This window comes from Musca domestica, unplaced genomic scaffold (genome assembly GCF_030504385.1).
Source record: "Musca domestica strain aabys unplaced genomic scaffold, Musca_domestica.polishedcontigs.V.1.1 14, whole genome shotgun sequence".
Taxonomy (NCBI): Eukaryota; Metazoa; Arthropoda; class Insecta; order Diptera; family Muscidae; genus Musca; species Musca domestica.
This window is the reverse complement of record NW_026712192.1, coordinates 3,100,047-3,110,096: the sequence shown is the minus strand read 5'-3', so window position 1 is coordinate 3,110,096 and position 10,050 is coordinate 3,100,047. Positions and strand designations below refer to the sequence as shown.

Here is a 10,050-nt window from a genome sequence, read left to right as displayed (position 1 = left end):
AATTAAAGTATAGTTAAATGAATTGTAATAATTAAATGAATTGTAATGATTAAATGAATTGAATTGGTCTTAAAGGGGATAAAAGTTAAAACTTTCATGAAATTTTGTTCCATGAGGTTCCTTAAGTATAGAACGGAACGTAAAGTAGGTACACAGACTAAATTTGAACCCGCTTTAACCCTAATAATTGGCCAATCATAATAAAATATGTTTTCCATTGTTAGTTGAAGCATCATCGGCTGGCTTCTTCGTAAAAGAACAAATGTGTTTTAGGTTGACTTAGTTCAACTTTGGCCCATAAATTGTACTTGTTTAAAGTCATTTCAAATAAGCATTCCCATCTCTGCATTTTCTGTAAATTATCTTGTCGAATTACACTGCAAAAAACAAGGTTTCCATCTCTGTTTTGTGCACATACAATGGATTTATAAATATGTATTTTGACAATGAGATGTTGTCAAACGAATAATTTTGTAAAATTGCAATGGATGCTCCAGCCTAAGACAGAAAATTCTCTGTGCAGGTCCAGGTCTTCGTATAGCCCCCCATTTAACGTTACCTCCCGATATTCGGTATTCTGACGATATTAACGACATTATTCACCGACTCTTTTTCAAGTTTCGCATTTGAATATTGTAATGGCTTATGACAAAAGTTGCCTAGTTGTCCACGTCGTCGTATAGACCCTAATATATCGGCTACATTCCATGTTTTTAAGATTTTAATAAAATTTTTAACGAATTTTATTTTTTTGTAAATGGTCAAATTCTTTTCAAATAGTGGAGGGTATTTAAACTTATAGCTTTTTTACTTATTTCTTTCAAGAAGAACCCACGAAGAACTCAAATCAGAGATGGAAACATATTTTCAGTGAAGTTAAAATAAAAAAATGTGAAAATTTAAAATGAAGAATATTTGGTTTACAAATTTGGTCAATTGACATTCTTTCCGTTATAAAAGTTTTTATTTCACTATTATATAAGGCTAACACGATTTAATTGTACCATGGGTGTCCCTATTGAAGTTTTACTACTTAAATATTTGGTTCACATTTAACTATTAACAGACACAGCCAACTGTTATTTTTGTTTGGCCATGTTAATCATACATTTTACAATTTATTGGGGGTTGTTTCATTTCACTACGTTTTACTTTCTCTCTCTCTCTCGTGCTCTCTATTGAATGTGCCCCATATTCGGTTTTGACGTTTAGATTTTATGTTCTCATCACCCAACGGCATAACACAGCCAGCATCTAGTGAGGCCCGCTGCTGTGATGAGTGCGATGCTGCTAACGCGCAGACACACTTTTTTCACCTTTAGCTAGCTAGAAACTAGAACACAACAGAAATGTGTGGTGATGACAAAGCTTTACCCCAACCATCCTCATCCTTTATCAGATCTAAAAGTAAACTCTGCACGACGACACAACGAACTGACTAACGAATGAACATAGACCATAGTCGTGAAATTCGATTCTCTTGCTAAGTAAAAGTTATTGGATGCTGAGCATGTTAGTTCAGTGTTAGTAAGAAAGGACGACAGAACTGAAACGGCAAACTAAGATCTGCAGGCATTATTTCGGGGCCTAAAAATTAATAAATACTAGTATAAATGTATTTAATTATTTTAATTCACACTTAATATATTAAACCACAATGGCGGCCACTGCTAGTATTGAATGCGATAGTAAGTTAATATAAAGGAATTCAATTAAAAATTGTCGATGATAAATTATTTTGCAACGTTCAATTTTGTGTATACCACGAAAAAAAAAATCTGACAATATTAGAATAGTCGTTGATTGATTTTTATCCTTGAAAATGGCAAACTATTATTTGTGTATGAATGACGACGTGTGTTTGTGTGCTTTTGTATATACGATGTGTCCTGTGTGTGTGTGTGCATGTGTTCGTGTGCTGTAAAATTTTAGTAGGATGCTGGATGCTAAACGCCAGAGAGCATATTTTAGTTAGTATATACGAATCGTATAAGTTTCTAGCTGTTATGACATTGTCAGTGGAATGACGTCGATGGTGGTGGTGATGATGATGTTAAGTGATGAAGTTTGTTGTGTTATTGAAAAGTTAACAGAACCGTTATTTGCTGTTGTTTACATCTGTTATGGAAGTTGATTTTATCACAGGTTAGGGAAACAGCAGTTTGTTTTTTATGGAGCATACCGTGACCTATGGTATAATAACTTTAAGGTAAAAGCAAAACTGCAACAAATGCAATTTTACAAGAACCACATTAGTAGTTGTTAATTAAAGTAATATTTCCTAATAAGTAAACAAGAAAAAATATAATTAATTTCAAAAGTATACTTTTTTAAAGTGTATTTATTTAATAAAAATTCATAAAGGAAAATAAAAATTAAAATTATTCCATATAATTCTGCATATTATCATGGGGCAACACATGGCTCAATAAGAATGTTTGCCTTTTTTTACCTATAAAATTTAAAATATTTTCTTATAATTCTGTATTTTATCATGAGCTAACACAATTTTATGCTATTTTGTTATTGTTCGAATGCACAAGTTTATTTCGAAGTAATTTATTTTAAACACACATTAATTTCGAAAAAATACAAAACCACGGTATATTTTTATACCCTCCACCATAGTATGAAGGGTATATTAAGTTTTTCATTCCGTTTGTAACACCTCGAAGTATACGTTTTTTAACGGTACCTCCCTTTTTCGGTATATTGATGATTATGACATTATTCTCCGGAAATGTTTCAAATTTGGTATTTTAAGTTCGAAATGGATACTACAGTTTGAGACAAAAAATTGTCTATGCAGGTCCACGCCTTCGTATACCCCCCATATAACGGTACCTCCCGATATTCGGTATTTTGATGATTTTAGCTACATTATTCACCGATTTTTTTAGGTTACGCATTTGAATATTGTAATGGCTTATGGCAAAAGTTACCTATGCAGGTCCATGTCGTCGTATAGATCCTAATATAACGGCTACATTCGGTATTTTTAAGATTTTAACAGCATTTCTCTAAAAAACTCCAGCACAGAGTTGCATTTTTGTAGTTTCTTTGAAGTTGAGTAACCTTTTTTATTGAGCCATGATAGCAATATTATTTATTTATTTAAACAAACATATGTGTGGGTGATACCATGACGACATACTCATTGAAATACACATGGTTTAGGAAATTGACAGCACATATGTAAAAAAAACATTCCGTCTGATAAAGTCCTAAGATGTCAAAGAAATAATAGGAGTGTCTGGTTAGTTTATTCTTCAATGTATATAACCATGGTCTGCATTTTCTGTAATTTATCTTGTCAAATTTCATTGCATAAAAAACGTGTTCCTATCTCTGAATTATGTATGTACAATGGATTTACGAATACATACTTTGACACTGAGTTGTTGTCACATGAAAAAAATGTAAACATATGTTTGCATGACTTTACCTTTTTAATTCTACCATGGTATTAACAAAGAGCTGATGAAATATTCATTTAAAATTATGGGTTTAATAAAAAACAAAACGATCTTCAGCGGATCCTGAAAATGTTTGGAAGGTTGTGGACATTTGTAAGAATTCTATTTCTCATGCGAAAAAAATTTAACTGCCATTGTCATTATAGAAAGACAAAACAGAAAAACAAATAAATAGCTTTATTTTTAAAAAAAATAGTCAGTTTCTTGTCACTATCTTTTTTTCTAATTTTTTCTTTCATTTTCTTCTGTTCTTCATTGTAAACAAAAGCTTTGCGAGAACAGTTGATACTTTTGGTAGTGTTTCATATGTTAGATGTTTTTTTTTCAATCAAAACTATAGTTGCATACCAATAGTATTTAGATTTCGCACCGGATTAAAAAAATCCGGTCGAAAGAATATCTATTTTTGTATGGTAAATCTGGTTGAATAGATCCGGATTAAGCAATAAATCCTGATAATTTGGGTTAATCCGGATACAATTTTGTATCTATCTCTATAAGTGTTGATTTTTCACATGGTAGAAGAATATAGGTAGATCAACGCTTGCGAACATTGATATGTCAAAATTTTAAAATTGGTTTGTCAAAAATATGTACAGGTTTATATATTTTCTTATACGATGCAAATCGGAGGTTGTTACAATATGCATTTCTCAACAATTTTTACAAATTTTAATAATTTTTCATTTAACATTTTCAATTCCAAAATCGGTTTGACAGTTCATTGTCCCAGCAGCTGTGTCGAAGCGACTACCTATATTCTTCTACCATGACTTTTTAGTTATTGTCTTCTTGGCAACACTGGTTAAAACAGCTCATGTATGTTTCGTGTTTTGTTTCACTGTCGAACATCTTCGGTTTGATCCATAATTTAACCATGAATCGTCTAAAAACGAACAGCGGTGGCAAATCAAAATACATGTGCAGCAATTTATTGAATATTCGGCGAATCGTAATGTAACTGTAAATGGTGTGTGCTACCGTGAGATGATCTCAACTATTTTTTGCACAAAATGCATTGCATGTGGTTTCAACAAGACGGTGCCATATGCAACGGCACGCGTAGCAATGGACATATGGGCTGGGGAGATTAATTAACATTTTATTTCACTTTCGGGGCCGGTCAATTTGCCACTTATATCGTGCGATTAAGGCTCATGTGTATAAGACGAGCCCGCTTGAATAGACGCACTTCGTGAGATACCGCCTGAAATGTCGGAGAGAGTATTAAAAAATTAGACAGCGGTCAACATTTGAATGAAATAATCTTCAAACACGGGATTATATTTACCGCACTATCAATTCAAATAAATATTTCATACGATAACACGAGGTTACCTTTTTAATTCTACCATGAGAGACCGTTATAATAAGGGTGTTTTGAGGATTAGAATTATCTCGATGAACACATTAAGGATTATTATTAAACTATTTTATTTTAATTATTTCATTTTAGACTACTATCAAATTAGTGATGACGATTTAGACGATTGCGAAGATTTGCCCGATGATTGTCTGTTGGAAGAATCTGATGTGGCAAATGCCACAACATCTCAAGCACTTAATAGTACACATACCCGAGGTCCCTATGAACGGGCATGGACAACAGATGCAACGCGTGCTCTAATCCATATACGTGGCCCAATGGAACATCGTTTCACCGAAGGTCGGCAAAAACGTACGGCATTATGGTTGCATTGCACACGACAATTACAAAAGATGGGCTTTCGTTATAGCGCCGGCAAAGTTCAGAAAAAATGGCATAACATTTTAATTACATACAATAAGAATTTAAGTAAAAAATTCACTTCCGGCTATGTACATTGGGAATTTTTCGAAGAAATGTATAAATATTTACAAGGCAAAAAGGCCGATTTTAACGATAGTTCACTTAGAGGGAATAGACAGCAACAAAATCACCAAGCCATAACAAATGCGGCTGCAACACCGAATCTCAATCCAGAGGGAACAACAAACACATCATTTTCCAATGCCAATTCGGAACCTGCCATAATACAGCCACACGTTGAACTCGACTCTAAATCAAATGACGATTTCGATGAAGAGGATAGTAATTCATTGTCTGATTTGAAGAAACCCAAACTGGAGGTAAAAGATGAGGAGGACAGTCCCCAAATGTATCCTTTGGAAATAAATGAGGTGGAACCGCAACATAGAGATAGCACCGCCGTTCAAAAGTTTATGATATCAGCTGGGACTAGTGGTGCAAATGGCCTTGTCGATACACAATCCTGGTGGCAGGATTATTTTGATCGCAAGCTACAGGTGGAACGTGAAAAAATCGAACTACAAAAAGAGATGCATCGTGACTTGATGCAATTCAATAAAATGTCATTGCTGCAGCAAGAAAAAATCGAACGTATCAAAATTGAGGCCATCAACAATCTGACAAGTACCCTACAAAAATTAGTCGAGGTTAAATATAAAAAGCTATAAACTTGTAAAGTTAATGCTGTAAGAATTATAATATTAGAATAAATAAAAAATTATGATCGATCTAAAAATATCATTAAATCATTAAATATCAAATTACTGCCGATTCGGCCCGAAAATCATGGTAGAAAAATAAGCTTGGGAACATTGATATGTCAAAAAAAAAAAAAATTAAATGTCTTTTCAAATAAAAGCAGATTTTTATATGTTTTTTTACACGACGTCATTTGGAGGTTATTATAATACGCGTTTTTCAAACATTTTTACAAATTTAAAAAATTTTTCAAATAGTTTTCAATTCTAAAATTGAAAACAGTTCATTATCCCAGCAGCTGCGTCGATGCGTCTATCTATATTCTTCTACCATGGGTATATGTATGGATTTGTAAATATAAATTTCGACAATAAGTTATTGTCAAATGAATAATTTTGAAAAAATTGTAAACATATGATTACATGACTTTACCATTTTAATTCTACTATGGGTGCAATAAAAGTATTTTCCCCACAAAATCAATCAGGATGAAAATACCTATCGATGAAAAAAAATTCAAAATAGTTCCAATACAGCTTATAATTTCAACTTGCTCCAATGTTCAATGAAGTACAAAAGGAACGAAAAGAACGAATTAGATGAATGAAAATGCTGGATTTAGTTCCCATCGTTCCTTTCTCGGAGCACTTAAAAAGCCCACAATTATTACTATAACAGAACTTCAAGAAAATAAAAAAACATTATTACTCTGACAGCACCTAGTTCCCAGGGTCCATTTTAGTGAATTATCTATGTGATTGTGTTACTACCTTACAAAAGAAGCGCGGGAAAAACACAATCGCATAGATAATTCACAAAATGGACCATTTCTCTTTCACACCTCATTCGTTAACTCGGCCAGTTTGTTTTCGTTTATGTTTTATCAAGTATAATGTTTTGTTTCTTATTCGAAATACGTTTGGAACGTTTTTAATTTTTGTGTTTTGGTATTACGGGTGTCTGGCCGTGGAGATATTGGAGAATATATTGGAAATTGCAATGGAATTGAATATATTAGAACTATTCAGTGGCATCGGAGGGATGCACTATGCATTTGAGTGTAAGTATATCTTTTGAAATGATCCGGAAATATGTATACAACATTAAAGTAAATTCATCTTTAGATTCACAACTCAAGGGAAATGTTCGGGCAGCGATGGATATAAATACCGTGGCAAATGCAGTTTATGCCCACAATCATCGACAAACTCCAGTTATGAATAATAACATACAAAAACTTAGCCCCAAGACTATTGAAAAACTACAAATCAACACCGTACTCATGTCTCCACCATGTCAGCCGCACACACGTGTTGGACAAAAACGTGACATAGAAGACAAACGTTCCGATGCCTTAAATCACATATGCGAGATGTTGCCAATGTGCCATACAGTGCAATATATTCTAATGGAAAATGTCAAAGGATTTGAAGAGTCAATTGCAAGAACCAAATATATAGAGGCTTTAGAAAAATCCGGTTTTTATTATCGTGAATTTATTCTGACGCCCACACAAATCGGGGTACCAAACACTAGACATCGTTATTATTGCATAGCGAGAAAGGCGAATGATTTTAGTTTTGATGGTGGACAAATTTTAACATCCCTACCGGGAGCAGAGACATTCAAAACAAAATCACTGTCGTCTTTGTTGGAGCAAGTGACATTGCCAGAATTTCGCCTAGATGAAAAGGTATTGAAAAAGCGAGTATGGCTATTGGATATTGTAACGAATGAGTCGACAAATACAATGTGTTTTACCAAAGCATATACCCATTATTGTGAGGGAACCGGATCAGTGTTTTGTCCCTTGGCATTAAGTGAAATGCAAAATATATTTGCCAAATTGAAATCGATGGATGATGCAAATGATGGCTGTAATCAAACGGAATATACGGAACTCCTGCAAAAACTTGGTCTACGTTATTTTACACCACGTGAAGTCTCAAGATTAATGTGTTTTCCAGACAATTTCGATTTTCCAAAGGAGACCACAAATCGTCAGAAATATCGTTTACTGGGCAATAGTATCAATGTACAAGTTGTAGGCGAATTAATAAAACTAATGTGCGAAACATGAAAAATATTGCCTTTGTCTATAGGGTAGCTCAATTTATTAACAATTCTTATTAAGAATTTTAGAAGCGCTTTGTGGAGTTCAATTGGGGAAACTCCACAGACTTATAAGTATAGACCACAAAAAATTAACATTTCGCGGTCAAGTGACTCAAACCGATAAAATCGGTTATTCGAACACGATTTTTTAGAAAACTTTTAAAATGTTGCTGCATATTTTAATTAAGGTATAAACTTGTAGAAAAACACTGGCAATAGCGGCTTTGGTTAGATTAAAAAGCATAAAAAACTATACTTTTTGGTATTTGAGTGGAATTGAGCGATCAGCACACTCAATTTGAATTTGAGTGAGAGTTGTTCATTGTCTAGACATTGACAAAAGAAAAAAAATATAGACGAAGAAATACACTGAATGAGAACGTGCAAATTGAGTTGGCGACCGCGCTGCTCAGTTTCAAATGTTATTAAAAAACAATTTTTTAAACTTTTTAATAAAAAATTTATTTTCCACCGAAAAAAAAAATTATGCAAAAAAATATTGAAAATTCTCCCAAAAATTGTCTTTGTATCATTCTGAGTTTTTTTTTTGTTTGTTTGAGTGGAATGACTGCGCTATTGAGTTTTTCTTCGTCTATTGCATTGTTTGACTATATCTTATATTTATCTTTTTTTGTCTATGTGGTAATTGCAATTATCTTTTGTTTTGATCCCATTGTACGTAAACAGAGAGATATCTACCTTGCTCTCACTGAAATCTCGTGCGTTTTGTATTTTGCCAACTTTGTCTTTTCATTCCCAAATTCATCCAATTTGACAGCGAAATGACATTTTCAATTTTCATTCCATTTCCTTTTTGTACTGTTTTCTTCTAAATACTGAAAAAATTATTCGGTGGAAATTTTGTCGCAGACATGCAAAATATTTTTCAATGAAAAAACGGTTTAGAAACATCGGTTCTTCGCTAAAATTGATCAAATTAACGGTAATAAAGAAAAATATAAACAATTGTGATGTGAAAATTGAGTTTGAAAGTGCTTAAATAGTGATTGGAAAGTCAAAGAAAAAATTAAGGTGGAGTTCATTGGTGTAATTCTCAAATAGCAGAAAAGTCATTTTGTTTCAATTAGAAAACGTCTTAAATGAATACAAACAAAAAGCATAAGTGTCTTAATTGCCGTGTGTAATGAAATTTTTAATAAAAATATGAAAAATGAATGTAAAAATTTAAATTAAATTAAAAATGAAAATTTTCCAAATAATTTTACATATATATAAAAAGTGACGTACTAATAAGTGTTGCCAGATATTTACTTAACATGTTTGACATTTCGCTTGGCCGCTTTGCCATATCACTGAAATTCGATGTAAACAAGATTTTACGAACAAAACAACAAAGAGGTGTTAAAGAAAAACATTTGATTTTGTTGTGACCGGCATATACGTAAACAAACTAATAAAATATTTGCTCTCCGGTAGGTGGGCTCTCTTCTTCAATTTTCCTTCTAATTGGAATTCTCGGTGAATTTGACATTTCTTGTGATCTGTTATTCGCATTTACACAAGTTTTTGTTTTTGTTATTAGCAAAACAACATGGTAGAAAAATGCAGGTAGATGCATCAGCGCTTGGGAACATTGATATGTCAAATTTTTTTAAATATTTCTTCAAAAATAAGTATATTTGTATATGTTTGTCTACACGACGCCAATCGGAGGTTGTTATAATATGCATTTTTTAACAATATTTACAAATTTGAGTAATTTTTCATTCAACAATTTCGATTCCAAAATTGGTTTGACAGTTCATTGTCCCAGCAGCTGTGTCGAAGCGTCTACCTATATTCTTCTACCATGATTCACTATTAAAATTTGTAATTTAAATAATGTAAACGCAATCAAAACATTTTCGAAAATCAATTGAACACATATTTTCAGACAAAGGAACCGTGAGCAAGTAATGTTATTTTATTTTTATGACTTGTTTTCATCTGCTGCGTTGAGACTTCTTTTAT

General features: G+C 32.7%; 3 protein-coding genes across 4 annotated transcripts in view; all 3 read left to right on the top strand.

The window, feature by feature from the left end:
• Positions 1-1,218: 1,218 nt before the first annotated feature.
• Positions 1,219-6,000, top strand: LOC101899189 (uncharacterized). Its single transcript, XM_005186116.4, has 2 exons — positions 1,219-1,688; positions 4,933-6,000. Exons 1-2 carry the CDS (start codon positions 1,658-1,660, stop codon positions 5,931-5,933), a joined length of 1,032 nt encoding a protein of 343 aa, XP_005186173.2. The 5' UTR covers positions 1,219-1,657; the 3' UTR covers positions 5,934-6,000.
• Positions 6,001-6,868: 868 nt separating this feature from the next.
• LOC101899369 (tRNA (cytosine(38)-C(5))-methyltransferase) lies at positions 6,869-8,048 on the top strand. Its single transcript, XM_005186117.4, has 2 exons — positions 6,869-7,024; positions 7,089-8,048. The coding sequence occupies exons 1-2, from the start codon at positions 6,964-6,966 to the stop codon at positions 8,042-8,044; spliced, it is 1,017 nt and encodes a 338-aa protein (XP_005186174.2). The 5' UTR covers positions 6,869-6,963; the 3' UTR covers positions 8,045-8,048.
• An 839-nt stretch (positions 8,049-8,887) lies between these two features.
• LOC101899543 (probable E3 ubiquitin-protein ligase HERC2) overlaps positions 8,888-10,050 on the top strand; it is a 43,235-nt gene continuing 42,072 nt past the window's right edge. For both annotated transcript variants that reach the window (XM_059119111.1, XM_011295325.3), the window contains exon 1: positions 8,888-9,022. The gene's annotated coding sequence lies outside the window, so the exon portion shown is untranslated. The remainder of the gene's footprint in view (positions 9,023-10,050) is intronic.